The sequence below is a fragment of the Euleptes europaea genome, chromosome 15 (assembly GCF_029931775.1).
Source record: "Euleptes europaea isolate rEulEur1 chromosome 15, rEulEur1.hap1, whole genome shotgun sequence".
NCBI lineage: Eukaryota > Metazoa > Chordata > Lepidosauria > Squamata > Sphaerodactylidae > Euleptes > Euleptes europaea.
This window is the reverse complement of record NC_079326.1, coordinates 35,965,391-35,982,269: the sequence shown is the minus strand read 5'-3', so window position 1 is coordinate 35,982,269 and position 16,879 is coordinate 35,965,391. Positions and strand designations below refer to the sequence as shown.

At 40.4% G+C, this 16,879-nt stretch overlaps 1 protein-coding gene across 4 annotated transcripts in view; it reads left to right on the top strand.

Annotated features, from left to right (window-relative positions):
• LOC130487775 (sodium channel protein type 1 subunit alpha) overlaps nt 1-16,879 on the top strand; it is a 130,464-nt gene that overhangs the window by 96,389 nt on the left and 17,196 nt on the right. For all 4 annotated transcript variants that reach the window (XM_056861292.1, XM_056861290.1, XM_056861293.1 and 1 more), the window contains exons 14-21: nt 1,083-1,321; nt 3,117-3,290; nt 4,409-4,765; nt 7,353-7,829; nt 8,695-8,815; nt 9,064-9,218; nt 11,490-11,663; nt 13,584-13,706. In XM_056861292.1, the coding sequence (XP_056717270.1) occupies nt 1,083-1,321; nt 3,117-3,290; nt 4,409-4,765; nt 7,353-7,829; nt 8,695-8,815; nt 9,064-9,218; nt 11,490-11,663; nt 13,584-13,706 (1,820 nt within the window). The remainder of the gene's footprint in view (nt 1-1,082; nt 1,322-3,116; nt 3,291-4,408; nt 4,766-7,352; nt 7,830-8,694; nt 8,816-9,063; nt 9,219-11,489; nt 11,664-13,583; nt 13,707-16,879) is intronic.

The following is a 16,879-nucleotide window of genomic DNA, read 5'->3' as shown; positions in this document are numbered from 1 at the left end:
ATTCTTACTAGTTTTAGTTGATATAAATGACAGCTATTTGCCCTGCTAGAGTTCACGACAGACAGAATTGCCCTTATTAAACCAAACATTGTAGAAAATAGATGACATCAAGGATTGACCAATGATATACCTTCAAATTGCATGTAAGTTCTTTCCTCATTAATAATTAAAGTAGACACTTTCAAGAGATGTCTTGATGGTCAAATGCAACTGGATATAGTACACATGCAAGAATTTCTACAACAGATGGAGTTATGGCCTTCCCAGTTCGCTTTTTTAAAGTGAGTATATTATAAGAAAGCATTCTTGTCCAATAAACGTGAGACATGGAATGTCTTATCACAGGAGTCTTCAGCATGGTGCAGACACCCTTCCTGGCACCCACCAAGTGTTTTTAGAAAGTGGGTGGGGCCAGGCAGGGCTTTTGCTCAGGAAGGCTTCTGATCAACCATTGAGATTGATTGGCTGTGCATATTTTTAAAAGCATTGCTTTGGCAGCAGCTGCCACTACAGCACAAAAAGCTTTATGGTGTGACTGAAGGTAAGCTGTGGCCGCCATTTTGTGGCTGGCTCCACTTTCTGTGGCAGCCAGTTCGTGTCAGTCCCACCATGCTCTGTCAGAATTCCCAAAGTGCCTGCAGGCTCAATGAAGTTGGGGCGCCCTGTCGTATCATGATAATAACAAGATTTGACAACACTGCAGTTCAAGGTTTTTGCATCATTGCCTTTTAAAGGGTCTGGTGTCGATTAGAGAGTGCTTCCACATGAGCCTCCACAGCACGAGATCTTACATGACAGTTTTGCACTCTGTCTCATCTTTCAGAGAGTCTCATTCAGTTCTTGACCATCTAATAGCCTTGTTGCAATGCTTTTCGTACTCCTGGTAATCTTTTCCGATGTCCTCAGTCGCTCACCTTTCTATTTGTTTCTTTCATTTCGTAATTTCTGGATTCAGGAATCGAGGAAACAGAAACAGTTTAATTGCTTTTGTTTTGTTCAGTCTTAGCCATGATTGAGGTGGCATTTGCCAAGTTAGGAATGGTTAGCATGACCCAGTTTGGTCTTTTTTTCTTTTTTGGCAGAACTTGAAGAGTCACGACAGAAATGCCCTCCTTGGTGGTACAAATTTGCCAACACTTTCTTGATCTGGGACTGCTGTCCATGTTGGTTGAAAGTAAAGCATTATGTTAACATAGTTGTTATGGATCCATTTGTTGATCTTGCTATTACTATTTGCATCGTTTTAAATACACTGTTTATGGCGATGGAACATTACCCGATGACCACCGAGTTTAGTAACGTGCTGTCAGTTGGAAATCTGGTGAGTTGCTGTATAGACATTTGCCCCTTTGTGTGTTTTGAAGGTGTACTTGAATCATAGCAGTTCATTTTTTAATTGCAAAAGAAACTGGTATTGGTGAACTCCCAAACAGGTCTATCAATACAGACTGGAGCTGATATTTGCTCCTCTTATACTGTTGTGTTCATTGTCAAAGGATAAGTTTAGGTTGATTATGTTCAAGATAGGGATGTGCACTGATTTTAAAACAAATGAAAAAGTTCCACTTGTTTTCATTCTTTTTGAAGCAAATTCTATTCATATTTGTTTCACTGGGAAGCACATTTCTAGTTATTATACCTATATTTTACATCTCCTTAAGATAAAATTCTTAAGAATTGTACCTCATGCCTAATGGATAATTTCTGCCAAATCTGAAAGGGACAGGAGAACAGCTCACTGTTTTATGGGCAATGAAATTAATGAGCTTTATTTTAAAATACATTGCTGCAGCATCTAGAAAGCTTACCATGAAAAGTGGGGAATCTGATTTCCTAAAAGGTATGTTGCATAGACAGGAAGCATTCAGTCAGTCATCAAGATAAACTGGAAGCAATCAATTATCAAAGTAAATGATTTATCATTATTGGTATTTGTGGCTAGTGGGAGGGGGGAGAGGCTGAGTCAAGGAGAGATGTAGAAATGTGAACTCACATAAGTATTCCGTCCATCCATAAAATTATTTCTGGTATGAGTTTGCATTTAAATGCTTATAAAACTGTACTTCATTCTCCTGCTCTCTTGAATTTGGCCACAGTGATGGCTTGGGTAAGGAATAATCCCTGGCATCTCTACCGGATGGAAAGCAGAGATGCTGTGACTTCATAACAACATAAGGAAAGCCATGCTGGATCAGACCTAAGCCCATCAAGTCCAGCAGTCTGTTCACATAGTGGCCCACCAGGTGCCTCTAGGAAGCCCACAAATAAGATGACTGCAGCAGCATTATCCTGCCTGTGTTCCACAGCACCTAATATAATTCCTAATATAATTCCTGATTACCTTGATGACTTCAATTGCCTGTAAAACAGAGGGCTTTTCTCCTGTATAGCTGAAATTTGTGAAGCAGGCTTTTATTGGCAAAGAGTACAAATTGGATGGAAAACAAAAACATTTCAACTAGAAAGGTATTTGCATTGAAACCAATAAAAGCAACAGTAAGAAAAGCAATGGAAATAAGGATAAGAAAATGAAACCGTTCAACATGACAACACATTGGAAAATCTGGATTAAAAGAACATGCAGTATTCTAAAAAGATACTGAAATGCCAGGAACTTCAAAAGCAGCATATGATGTGATGTTTAAAGAGAGAGAAAATAACACCTGAGGGAACATTAGAAGAGTGAAAGATACCACATTTTTAAATATCACAGTGGGTAGCCGTGTTAGTCTGTTTGCAGTAGTCAAAAAGGGCAAGAGTCCAGTAGCACCTTAAAGACTAACAAAATTTTGTTAGTCTTTAAGGTGCTACTGGACTTTTAAATATCAGTATATGACAATTCATTACCATATTTCAGTAAGTTTTAAGGAGCAGCATTTGTGGTAGCAGGGTATTTTACAGATTGGAAGAAAATTGGCTGTAGGCTTTCGATCCCAATGTGATGCTTTAAAAATTCCAATAATAAAGAATTTAATATATATTTTTGTTGTTTTTGTTGTTATTTGTTTATTTTGTTTTTGGAGTTTCTTATAGCTGTGGGTATCTTGAATATGAAAATTTGCATAAGTCTGTCAACTGGAATTTCATATTTGATAAATATAACATTTTTCATTCAGGTGTTCACTGGAATCTTCACAGGAGAAATGTTTCTCAAACTAGTAGCCATGGACCCCTATTATTACTTTCAAGAAGGCTGGAACATTTTTGATGGCTTTATTGTAACCCTTAGTTTGGTTGAACTTGGCCTTGCAGATGTGGAAGGGCTGTCAGTTCTTCGGTCTTTCAGACTGGTAAATATATCACAGTCAGAATAATGAGTTGACTCCTAAGATCTGGAGCTCCACTCACAGAAGGGAAATGTCTCATCTTGCCCCCCATTTTCTTCAATACCCTTGAGTTGCCAGGTCCTCCCTCGCCACCAGCGGGAGCTTCCTTTTGATGGGGCTGGGGCTGGGGGGTGATCGGGGCAATAGCATCACTTCCACAGTGAACCCAACAGAGAAGAGGAGGCTCTAGCACATTCCTCCAAAAACTTTACAGAAGTGACGTTAATTGCCCCCCTTTCAGCTGGCCTGCTTCCACCCTCCGGCCAGCTGAGGGACAGTGGGCAATCCCATTAATTGGCAGGCAATTGTCTGCCATTACCTGGTATCTGGCAACTGTAGATACTCCCCACCTGAAAAGCTAAGGGTTGATGTACCTTTGGCAACAGCATGGGATGCAGTACAGGGGTTGCATCTTGAGTGGGAAATCTGTCAAAATTGCAAGACACCCTCCCCCACCACACACACACACTTTGCATGAGTGAAAAGGCCTTAGGATCCAACCCACATCTACTGCATTTTACAAATATATACATAAATTATGCACCTCTTATTATGATGAGTTGCCAGGTCCCTCTTCGCCACTGGCAGGATGTTTTTTGGGCAGAGCCTGAGAAGGGCGGGGTTTGTGAAGGAAAGAGCCATGCATAAAAGACCTAAATCATGCCAAACTTTAAATTGATTTTTTTTTAAATTATATGCTGCCTCTTCACAGACCTGCTTGAGGTGGCTGACAACAGAAAAGATAAAATCATAAAATAATATAATTAAAATCATTAAAACCATTAGCCATTAAAAACTAGCCAATAAAACAAAGAAGCCATAAAAATATAAAAACCCAAAACCACAAAAGCACGCACAAAAGCTCCATAGCATAAAACATTTGGCTGCCTAAATAATCCTCATAACTGTCCCTAGGTTGGAAGCAGATTGTATAAGCAATTAAAAAGATCAAACACTCAGTTAAAAGGCTGGAGGGAAATAAACATATTGGCTTGATGCCTAAAAGAGATTAGAGTGGATTGTGTTTATTAACTTTTACACTGACATCCTTTACAATAATCTGTTTCTCGTTTCTTTTCCAGTTGCGAGTTTTCAAGTTGGCTAAATCCTGGCCAACCCTAAATATGCTGATAAAGATCATCGGCAACTCAGTGGGAGCCCTGGGAAATCTGACCTTGGTCTTGGCCATCATTGTCTTCATCTTTGCTGTGGTTGGCATGCAGCTGTTCGGCAAGAGCTACAAAGAATGTGTCTGCAAGATCGCGAAAGACTGTGAACTTCCCCGCTGGCACATGAACGACTTTTTCCACTCTTTCTTGATTGTCTTCCGAGTCCTTTGTGGAGAATGGATAGAAACTATGTGGGATTGCATGGAAGTTGCTGGACAAGCCATGTGCCTTACTGTCTTCATGATGGTCATGGTGATTGGAAATTTAGTGGTATGTAGTTAAAAAATTATATATTCATTGTGCTCAATCTGATAAGAAGTAAAGCACACTGGGCTATTTCAGCAAAGCCCTTTCAAGGGTATTTTTCCATGTCATAATCAGGAATTGTGCTGAGAGTTTAATATACATTCTAAAACTGTATGTATGTGTTTGTTGTGTGCTGTCAAGTCGCTTTCAACTTATGGCAAGCCTATGATTAATGACCTCCAAAACATCCTATTATTAACAGCTTTACTCAGGTCTTGCAAACTGAAAACCGTGGCATGGTTTCCTTTATTGAGTCAATCCATCTCATGTTAGGTCTTCCTCTTTTCTTACTGCCTCCAACATCATTGCATTATCGCAACATTATTATTCAGCATTGTTGTCTTTTCCACTGAGCCTTGTTTTCTCATAAAGTGACCAAAGTAGGATAGCCTTGGTTAAGCTGTTTTAGCTGTAGGGAGAGTTCAGGCTTGATTTGATCTAGAACTCATAGATTTGTCTTTTTGGCAGCCCACGGTATCTGTAAAGCCCTCCTCCAACACCACATTTCAAATGAATCCATTTTTCTTCCTGCCAGCTTTCTTCATTGTCCGGCTTTTACAGAGTGATGGGGCATACCATAGTATAAATTACCCCACAGGAGTTCATACGACCGAATCTTGTCCATTGTTTCCAGGGGGTGGGGTTACAGCAAGGTTATGCTGGATGACAGGACGACTTATTCCAGCAGAAACTCTTCTTTTGACACTGCATCCCTTGAAGCCAAAGTTAAACTTTATGAAGGTGCATGAAGGGAGTTGCCATTTGCATCTCCTCCAGCAGAACAGTATTTCTACTTGTGGGAGCAGAGACAGCGCTTTCTGCCAATTTCCCCTTCCCCCTGTAGTTCCCCACTTTGTCCCTTGATATGTTCCTGAGGGTCTTCTGATCCCCAGGGGGCTCAGGGGGCTGCAGCAGGAGGGGAGAAGTGGGAAAGTCATACTACGTGAAGTCCATGGATAGTTGGATACTTCCCAGTGATCTCTTCCTGGGTGAGTGATCCTCTTCCATCTAGGCAACCAATGTGACACAGTAATGGACTGGGGCTGGGGAAACCCAGGTTCAAATCCCCACTCGGCTGTGAAATTCTTTGGGTGACATTGAGCCAACATTCTCGCTCAGCCTAATCTACCTCGCAAGGTTGTTGTGATAAAATGAATAAAACCAGGTATGTCACAGTAAGAAGGGCAGGATAAAAATATAAGAGAAACTTGCCAGCACAGCATTGGGATAGGGGTGGGAATGACTGCCAAAGTGACCTACATCTTAAGCTTAGTCAGAACTAGACCAGCTTAATGTTTGTGAGGTGATGTCTAGCATAAGTACTTACCACGTGTTTTCACTGATGCAGACATTAACCTGCATTGTGTGGTGTAAAAACTTTTTAATACTCCGCGGAACTCAGGAGGTCTTTTATCCCATAAAGCATTGCAGTCTTTTGAAAGGAAGTTGTGGAAGGAAAGGGGGCATAGACAGCTAGATAGTCTCCATGTTCTCATGTTTTCGGATGGTTAGTAAGAAGAAGAATGGCCAGCCAATACTGAAAACCTGCTTTCCCAAGAATATAATGCTAGCAATTTAATTTCAGTGCCCATACCCAGGGGAAACAATAGCAGAATTGCTGAGTTGGATTCCTGAGGTGGCACACTACCAACTGGACCCACGTGGTAACTCTTTTAAATGTTCTGAAATATCACTTGAAAACAGAAATGTCCCCTTGGTTCCTGTAACATCTAGAACAAAGCTTCTTAAACTGTGGGTCACAACCCCATGTGGGTTTTTCTCCCTCTCCCATAATACTAGAACGTAAGGTCATCTGTTGAAGCTGGAGGGTGAGAGATTCAAAACAGATAAAAGGAAGTATTTTTTCACACAACGCATAGTTAAATTGTGGAACTCCCTGCCCCAGGATGTGGTGATGGCTGCCAACTTGGAAAGCTTTAAGACGGGAGTGGACATGTTCATGGAGGAAAGGGGTATTCATGGCTATTAGTTAAAATGGGTACTAGTCATGCTGCATACCTATTCTCTCTAGTATCAGAGGAGCATGCCTATTATATTAGGTGCTGTGGAACACAAGCAGGATGGTGCTGCTGCAGTCGTCTTGTTTGTGGGCTTCCTAGAGGCACCTGGTTGGGCCGCTGAGTGAACAGACTGCTGGACTTGATGGGCCTTGGTCTGATCCAGCATGTTATGTTCTTATGGGGTCACGTAACTGAATGTGGGGGTCACGAAAAATACCAAAGAATTTTTTTAAAATAAATTTCTTTATGATTTATTATCAGTAAATGTTTGATTTGTGTACCTATTTTATATACCTATATACCCGAGGTCAAGTAAAGATTTCTCGGGAGAAAAGGGGTCGCAAGTGGAAAAAGTTTAAGAAGCCCTGATCTAGACTACATCTTGGTTCATTCATGGGTTCCTCCTGTATCTACAGTGCTAGGTTTTTGTACTGCCTCCAGGCATTTCAAGCCCATTATTTTAGCAAGAGTTGCCTATGGAGCCCAAAAGTAGCATCTCTCTTTTCTTTTTTCCCCTCACCGTGGTTTAGGTACTGAATCTATTTTTGGCCTTGCTGCTGAGCTCCTTCAGTGCCGACAACCTAGCTGCCACAGATGACGACAACGAAATGAACAATCTCCAGATTGCCGTGGCGAGAATCGACAAAGGGGTAGACTACATGAAAAGGAAAATCCGTGAATTCATCCAGAAATCCTTCGTTAAGAAGCAAAAGGCTTTGGATGAAATCAAACCTCTTGAGGAGCTAAATAAGAACAGCTGTGTTTTGAACCACACTATAGAAATCGGCAGGGATCTGGATTACCTTAAGGATGGAAATGGAACCACAAGTGGCATCGGCACGGGTAGCAGTGTGGAAAAATATATCATTGATGAAAGTGATTACATGTCCTTTATAAACAACCCGAGCCTGACTGTGACTGTGCCAATCGCTGTTGGAGAGTCCGATTTTGAAAATTTAAATACAGAGGAGTTTAGTAGTGAATCGGATTTGGAAGAGAGCAAGGAGGTAAGCTTTGGTTGACTTTGTTTAGAAATACATCCTCTCCTGTTTCTGAGCTACTGTAGAGAAACTTTTTCAAGACCACGCTTTCTCTACAGGTACAATCTGTTCTAGCAACAGCCTTAGGCAGGACCGCCTCTCTTATTTTCCTTAGAATGGAAAAGGATTCTGGAGCAAGCCTAAGCGGGTCTACTCAGAAGTAACTCCAATTTCATTCAGTGTGGCTTGCTCCCCAGAAGGTGCCCTTAAGATTGCAGCCCATGTTTGCTAAATGACTGTGGTGTGTGTTTGCCGATTTATCCCAGCTATTCAACACTCTTTTCCCTTCCTTGATCCATCTACCGAAACTTGTCAGAAATCTGTAAGGAAGCACTCATCAAGTCTAGTTTTTTCTGGGTTGGATCCAAGGTAACCTATCCAATGAAGGTAGTTCCAGGCATGAGGAGATTAGTGGGGATGGCTCAACAATTTCTTTGGATTTCAGCCTAAAGATGCCGTTCCCAACACTGTGTCCCATGTCATTCCTGAAGACCCCTCAAATCTCAGAAACAGTTCTGAGGGGGTGGGTACAAGGGACTACAGAAGAAAGACAGTGGGATGCAGAAAAGATATATTTTGTGAGCGGAGCTATGCTTGTAGTTTTTTACATCCAAACAAATCATATTATCTTTGCTACTTTTTGAGTCTACTGGTCTCCATCTACCAGTTTTAACCTTAACAATCCTTGCTTTGTTACTTCATTTAGGGGAATATTAGAAAATCCTATATAAGAACAGATTATAGAACTATAGCTAGCTAAGCCGCTTTTTTTTAGGATACTATTTTTCTCCATCTTGAACTTAGTAATTATGGTATTCATTTTCCTTCACAGAAACTTAATTCTTCTAGCTCATCTTCTGAAGGTAGCACAGTTGATATTGGAGCTCCTGCAGAAGAGCAACCAGTAGTAGAAGCTGAGGAAGCACAAGAACCAGAAGCTTGTTTTACAGAAGGTGAGGGAAGGTAACATTAAGCAGGTGCAGGTCAACTTTACTTGGCTTCTGTCTAGTTCTATTGCTGGAAGGAAATAGGCTTTGAAGGAACAAAAGCCAAGTTTCCATGTTCGGTATGTTGGCAATTTCTTGCAAAAATAAGTCAATATAATAACTTGGTTGTAGAATGTGAAACAAAGTAATTTGGAAGGGGGTTTTGTTTGTTGTTGTTGTCTTTGATGGGTTGTCAGATTTTAATATATTTTCAGGTTGCATACGAAAATTCAAGTGTTGTGACGTTAGCGTAGAAGATGGAAAAGGAAAACAGTGGTGGAATCTTAGAAAAACCTGCTTCCGAATAGTGGAACACAACTGGTTTGAAACCTTCATTGTCTTTATGATTCTTCTTAGCAGTGGTGCTCTGGTAAGTGAAAAAGAAAAGGAACAAATTCAGAAATATGGCCTATGTGTAAAATAAGAAGTTTGCATTTTGAAAACCATTGCCAAATTATAGTACTTCTGAATAGTCATTTAGAAACTTGTTTCCAGTACTGTCTAGCTTTCATCAAGTACTTTATGCATGATTATTATTTACATTTTATCGATAAGTGTGATAATTCCTTCATGTTTGACCCAAAGACAGAGCTAAAGAAGGAAGATACCAAAGTAGAAGAACATAAGAGACAGGAGAAAATCAACTATGTTGTTACTTTATCCATTCCATATTTTATATCTGTATTGCATCAGCCTCTGCCTACTAAAACATGCTTTTTAAAATAAAGTTTTGTGGGGTGGGGCAAGACGTTGCCATGACCAGGACTCTGTAGGATAAACTGGCTCATTCAGACATCACACAAAACCATGATTAGGATGATTGTCTGAACCTGGTCACTACCCATTGTTAGTTTGCCAGGGAATATAAAACTATAATGTGAAACCATGTTTGAAGTTGGTTTATTAACCAGTTAGACTTAAGTACGGCTCTGCATTATGTACAAACATGGATTTCATGGCTAGGGATACATGGCTAGGGATACAGTTGGGCTCGTGTCTTGCTCTCTGATCACAAGCAGGGACCTGATTTTTCGATGATTCGTTCGATAAGTCATGGATCTGTTTGTTGGTGTTCGGCAAGTTGCTTTGTTGTATTTCTTCCTAGCAATGCAGCACAGCTGGCTCTTCATGCCTGCGTGTTCTCAGAACGTGAATGCCTGCTGAACAGAGGTGTCAGAACTCTAACTTTGCAGTGTTTCAGCCTTGCCCGGATACAATGATGGGTGTGTGCATTAGAAACCCATTTTCATCTCAGCTGTGTTTGGGGGGGTGGCTGGGTAAAAGTGAGATCTACGTTATTTTCAATGGAGCCTCATGCATTCATTGGACTTTTACACTGACACTAAACTGCCCTTGTACTGTAGCTCACATCTTGGTCTAGAGGTGGCACCATAAAAATAATGGAACTTCGTGGTAATGTCATGGTGCAAAACATGGATCTAAAGCACAGATCCTCATGGAGCCTCAAGATTTTTACGTGGGAAACACATTGGAAAACTGTATATTATATCCATGTTCACACATTGCACAGTAAAAACTACAGACCCTGTGCTTTATGCTGTCTAGTGGCTCTTTCACACATGCCAAATACTTAGGGTTGCCAACCTCCATATACCAGCTGGAGATCTCCTGCTATTACAACTGATCTCCATCCGATAGAGATTAGTTCACCTGGAGAAAATGGCAGTTTTGGCAATTGGACTCTATGGCATTGAAGTCCCTCCCCTCCCCAAACCACGCCCTCCTTAGGCTCTACCCCAAAAACCTCCCGCCGGTGATGAAGAGGGACCTGGCAACCCTACGAATATGCACTTTCAATCCATTTTGCAGCTGGATTTTACTGGGTAAAGGGGCAAAATCCACTTGCAAACAATCGTTGAAAGTGGATTAAATCATTCAATATGTGTGAAAGAGCCCTACGAGTGGGCTTCTAATACCCCCCCCCATTGCTGTATTTAGGAAAGGTTGAAATACAGCAAAGGTAGAGATCTGAACCCTCTGACCTGTCACTCTGCCACGACTTCCCCAAGCACAGCAATGTAGGAGGGGTTCCTAATCTGCCCCCCACCCCACAACAACTTCAAATATGTTTGACTGTTGGATGGTTCATGGCAAAATTTGCAACATTCCTAATCCTGGCCTATTTCCCAGCACCACTCTGGCTGCATTGCAGGCTGCTATACCAGCTGTGTCTCTGCAGGGGGGAAAGCAATAATGATAAAAACCAACGCTTGAGGGTTTAAACGATCATCTGGAGACCCAGTCCTAGTTTCAGACATTAAACTATGGTTTCACTTTATTAATTGAGCCGATAACAGCATTTTGTCCTGCAGTTATGGTAACAGAACTCCAGACATGCTCAGCTAAAGCAAAAACATCGAGGAAGCTGTTCACAGAAGCTCATTACGTCTCATGACTGTTACAGGCTAGGTCACAGAATTATATTATGTTTCATCATTTATATAAAAGAAATGATTTGTGTAAGAGAAATTATGGTAATGACTCAAATGGGTATTGTGTACTGTAAACTATAGATCTGGAAGAACTTCTCTAAACGTGGAACAGAACAGGTGTAAGAACTTTCTACTAGTTTATTTTAGCTTCATAAAAATGAACGCTAAATCATTTGAACAATTTATAGGCATTCGAAGACATATATATTGAACAACGGAAGACAATCAAGACCATGCTGGAATACGCTGACAAAGTCTTCACGTACATCTTCATTCTAGAAATGCTTCTGAAGTGGGTGGCCTATGGTTATCAAACTTACTTTACTAATGCCTGGTGTTGGCTGGACTTCCTGATTGTTGATGTATGTATCTATTATCTAAGCATTATGTTTGTAGGTCCCATGCTTATTTTTAATCTTTTTTTCCCCATTTTGATCAACAACACTGAATGCATGCTTCAAGGTATGTTAAAGGTATCCCAGTATAATGTCTGGCATTAAATTAGAGAAGGGCTCTTGCTCAGGGGTAGAGCATCTGCTTTGCATGTAGAAGGTCCCAGGTTCGATTGCCAGCATCACCAGTTTAAAGGGTATGGTAGAAGGTGATGTGACAGTCCTCCACCTGAGACCCTGGTGACCTGTTGCCAGTCACAGTAGACAATAGTGATCTTGATCAACAAATGGTCTGAGTCCATATAAAGCAGTTTCATGGGTGTTCGTTCATTTAGAGCAGTGGTTCCCAAACTTTTCGGGCCACCACCCCCTTGGTTCCACAAACTCAACCCCAGCGCCCCCTACCCTATCCTATAAAAAACATTATTCAAAGTAGGGATTTGCATGACTCACTGAAGAAGATAATAACAATAAAATTTCAAAACAGTAATGATTAATTGCACATCTGTTCAAAATCAAATTAAAACTTTTTAGTTGAAATTTATTCAACAAAACTGATGAATAAGTGGTCCCAGCTCTTCAAAGTCTGGAAAAAAAATTCTGATAGTTTCCACCAAATTTGCCAGCATGGTGCCATAGCTTGATCTATTGTAAATTAGTGAACAACACAATTAAAGGGGCCCACCTCTAGCACCCCCCTGCTGCCCTCTCACCTCTTAATGCCCCTTAGGTAATCCCCCCCAGAAGGTGGTACTGTCCACTTTGGGAACCACTGATGTAGAGATAGGGAAAATAGAATCCATAAATGTCACAAGGATAACTAGTTCTGCCACATAACATCCCCATGTGGAACAGCTCACGCTGCCAAATGTTGCCTTGGGAGGGATCCTTAGCAAGCAAAGCACTGTGATAAAAGCTTCTTAGTGTTTCATTTCTTAGCTATCGACTACCAAGATTTCCATTGTCAGCTAATTTATGTAGATTCTATTGCAACACTTCACGCTGACAAGCCCCGTCAGCCATTATGAAAACAAATCTCGGTCTCTGCAATGCCTTTTTTGAATGATTGAAAATTGCTAACATCTCATATGACAACAACACCAATCAAGTTCCAAGAGGCCATTAAAACATTTAAATAGTGTAGTCAGTTAACAGTGTGAATGTGTACTCATGGCTTATGAAGAAAGCATCCTAAATTTTAGTAACATAGACAATAATAATTATAGCTTTCTCTGGTCTTGACTAAAATTATGCCGAGAAAGATGAAAACATGTCTTTATATGTGGGCATTAAGCACTCGTGTGCATGATCCATGACCACATTTATCCATACAATGTGTTCATAGTTATTTATTTATTTATTTATTTGCAAGATTATTAAAATAATGTTAGGCTGTAACTGCACTGGATTTGCTCCTCCTGATCCACTGCTTCATTTAAACAACGTAAAACATATTCTCTTATCAACTCTACAATCAGTATTAAAAAAGGTAAAGGTCCCCTGTGCAAGCACCGGGTCATTCCTGACCCATGGGGTGATGTCACATCCTGACGTTTTCTAGGCAGACTTTTTGTCTACGGGGTGGTTTGCTAGTGCCTTCCCCAGTCATCTTCCCTTTACCCCAGCAAGCAGGGTACTCATTTTACCGACCTCGGAAGGATGGAAGGCTGAGTCAGCCTTGAGCTGGCTACCTGAAACCGACTTCCGTCGGGATCGAACTCAGGTCGTGAGCAGAACTTGGACTGCAGTACTGCAGCTTTACCACTCTGCACCACGGGGCTCCTACACAATCAGTATTACTCAGGCTAATAAATGTACGTCATGCATTTTATTATTTAAACACAGTTCATCTCAACAACAGCTAACAGCTTCCTTTTATTTTTTTAACAGGTTTCTTTGGTTAGCTTAACAGCGAATGCTTTGGGTTATTCGGAACTGGGTGCCATTAAGTCCCTCCGGACGCTAAGAGCTTTGAGACCTTTACGAGCTTTGTCAAGATTTGAAGGGATGAGGGTAAGATGAAACGAGAAAAAAAGCTGTTTGTAAAGAATATGCATGCCTCAATATCAGGAATGTTCCATGCATGATAAATAAGGAATGATTAATCCATGCAGAAATGCTGCCCTTTCATTCTCCTGCATATTTTTTAGTAACAGATAAGCAAAAGGCTTCATTAGCTAACCTGAATCATTTGTTCAACTTTGTTCAACACATTAGCTGGAAGCATTTCTATTACTTTACTTTCTAGCCAATTTGAGGAGTTTTGTTCATAGATTCATGATCTCTAAACAGATTTGCTAATAGCAATTTAAAAGTGAGTCGATTTCGTGTGATTTCCCGAACAATGAAATATTTCTATTTCATGACCTGGTTTTTACACCACATCACTGTTTAGAAGGGTTTGCTGCTGTCGTGAATTCAAATCTGTATGTTCCTGTTTAACTTAATGGGGCAACCGTACTCCTGCTGAAATTAATACTTGCTCTAACACAGGCTTCAGTTTAGGATTTCATTCACTAGGTCAAGTGGGATTCTATTATGATGTACATTTCCAGACAGGAGTGTGTCTCCATTTTTGTCATTGAACTACTTACACATAACTGACACACAAGAAACACTATGAATCATACCATGTAGACGATACAGTAACATTCAACACTGGTATGGTCTTGACTTAATTTGACTAAATCTGTTCAAATGGCTAATTAATCAGACCATTCAATGGATTCTTTTTTTCCCTCACAAGTGGCTAAAAATGTCAATACAGTTAAGATTTCTCCAGCAAATCCCCAGCATTATCTACACAAATCATGCAATATTATATGTTTGCTTTCTGAGATAACTGAAGATCATTGCTTAATTGCTATCTCAAAAAGGTTGCTTACACTATATCCCTGTTTTCTTCTCGTCCTTAAAGCTAATGGATTAGCTTGTGACAATACTGAAGTCACAAGAGAAAAAAACAACTTCCAAAGACTATTTGTCTTTTAAGCCATTAGCTCCAAAGTTGGAACAATTAGTTTGCTCTCTGTATACAAATCACTCCAAATTGCATGTTATTCAAACCTGTTATTCTTAGAGAATGCTTTTTTTTGCCACTTCATGGAAACATAAGAGGAAACAGCTTCTGAAGAATATTAAAAAGAACCTTATCTAATGAGATCAACTGACTGTCCTGTTGTCTAAAATAGTGCTTAGATGTAAAGCTATCACAGTAGCCTGAAATGAAATTCAGATGATGAGAGCTCAGTTCCTCAAATTGTATCCATCAGGTTGCATATCTTTTCTTCACAATTTGGAAGAAGAAATATTGTAAATTGACACTGACTCAGTACATGAATTTCAGGTGCATCTAACCACCCCTTAATTTCAACAAATCCCTTTAAACGAGAAATTCATGAATTGAGAAGTCAGCAGTGGAATAGGGTAAGAGCTGGTCAATTGCTGTAGTGTTCACGAACATTCATTCAGTTTTTCAACTGACTGTTTGGTTTCTCCATATTCATACTTCTTTTTATTTACTATTCATGAACATTCTTGCAAATGTGTTTTTTGTTGGCACAAATGTTTGGGGAACTGTTGTTCTTTGTACTCCTTCTTAAATAACCTTCAAGAAAGGCAATGATGCTTAATGTTCATGTAATATGAGTACCAAGAATATGCCATTCTGGGGAAAAAAAGATAATTTCAGTATACATCTGGTTCATATAAGAAGAAAAATGATTAGACTTGGTTTCATTTTATTCCCATTCACAAGCAATTTCAGTTTCAACTTTTCTCTTTGATGCTATTTAGAAGGAACCAAGTGTACACAACTGTATCTGTTATTCACCATTTGCTATCTATCCCCTGCCCCCACTTAAAAGGTTTCTCTCATTGATCCAAAGAGCTAAAGAAATAACATCAGGTGATCTGACAACATAAATCTAGTAACAAACAGGCTAAGTGTAAAAAGCGTGCAAATGATTTACACAGAATTTTTTTTTCAAAAGCACTTGGGCAAAATTTAGAAAGTGTACACATTCACAGAAATCAGTGTCTATTAATGAATGATTTGTGAACAGGAAAAAGAACTCCCATGAAACTTCATAACACAAAACTGACTGGCTTCACTAAGTTATACTCTTTGAACTCTTGAATCCTAAATGAAGTTACATCATTTTACACCCATTAACTTCAGTAGACTGAGAAGGGTGCGACTCGGGTTAGCACTGCACTATAAGACAGTTCATATGTCAGCAGCTGCATTCTATGGGGAAAAGACCAAAGGCATGTCAAGGGGGACTGTCTTGCTTCCCCGTCCTGCTGCAGCCCACTGAGCCCCCTCCCCCCAAATATTGTTTCTGGGGCTTAGAGGACCCTTGGGAATAGCACAGGGGGCAAAGTGAAAGAAGGGAATCAGCAGAAATTACCACTCACTCTTTCGAAATGGAAATGCCATTCCATTGAAGGAATCGTGTGGTTGGATACATGCCATTGGCAGGATTGGTTTGCTGCAGAGGAAATAAGTAATGCAAGTCATTAATTTCCCTCCCTTGCTTTCTTTATGGGCAGCAGCCATTCAGTGACATGGGCATCACAGAGATAGGGTTCAACTAGTGCAAGAGTAGCATGGACTGTATCCCTTAGGATGCTTCATGAGGTTTGTAATTTGAAGCCATATTTATCTAGGGTTCATTAATAAGATAATTTATTCTGGGGAAATAAGGCGGGGACCCAAAAGCTGCTCAAACAACATTTAATTATCTTTCAGGGTCTCCATTCCCAGTAAACATGAACACATGAAGCTGCCTTAAACTGAATCAGACCTTGGTCCATCAAAGTCAGTATTGTCTACACAGACCGGCAGCGGCTCTCCAGGGTCTCAGGCAGGGGTCTTTCACATCACCTACTTGCCGAGTCCCTTTAACTGGAGATGCCGGGGATTGAACCTGGGACCTTCTGCGTGCCAAGCAGATGCTCTACCACTGAGCCACAGCCCCCTCCCAGTATCTTCTTTTTTCACCATTCAATGAATCTGAGCTATGTACTCTGATTCCTTGGTGGTCTAGAACCCAGCAAGTGTGGAGGTAGTTGGGCCAGCAGTAATTCCACAAATCATTATTTCCTGCCTCAAGCTTCCACCTCTGAGCTGTGGCTAATTTCCAGCTTTTTAACTCTCATTAATTGAAAAATACTTCTCAGTG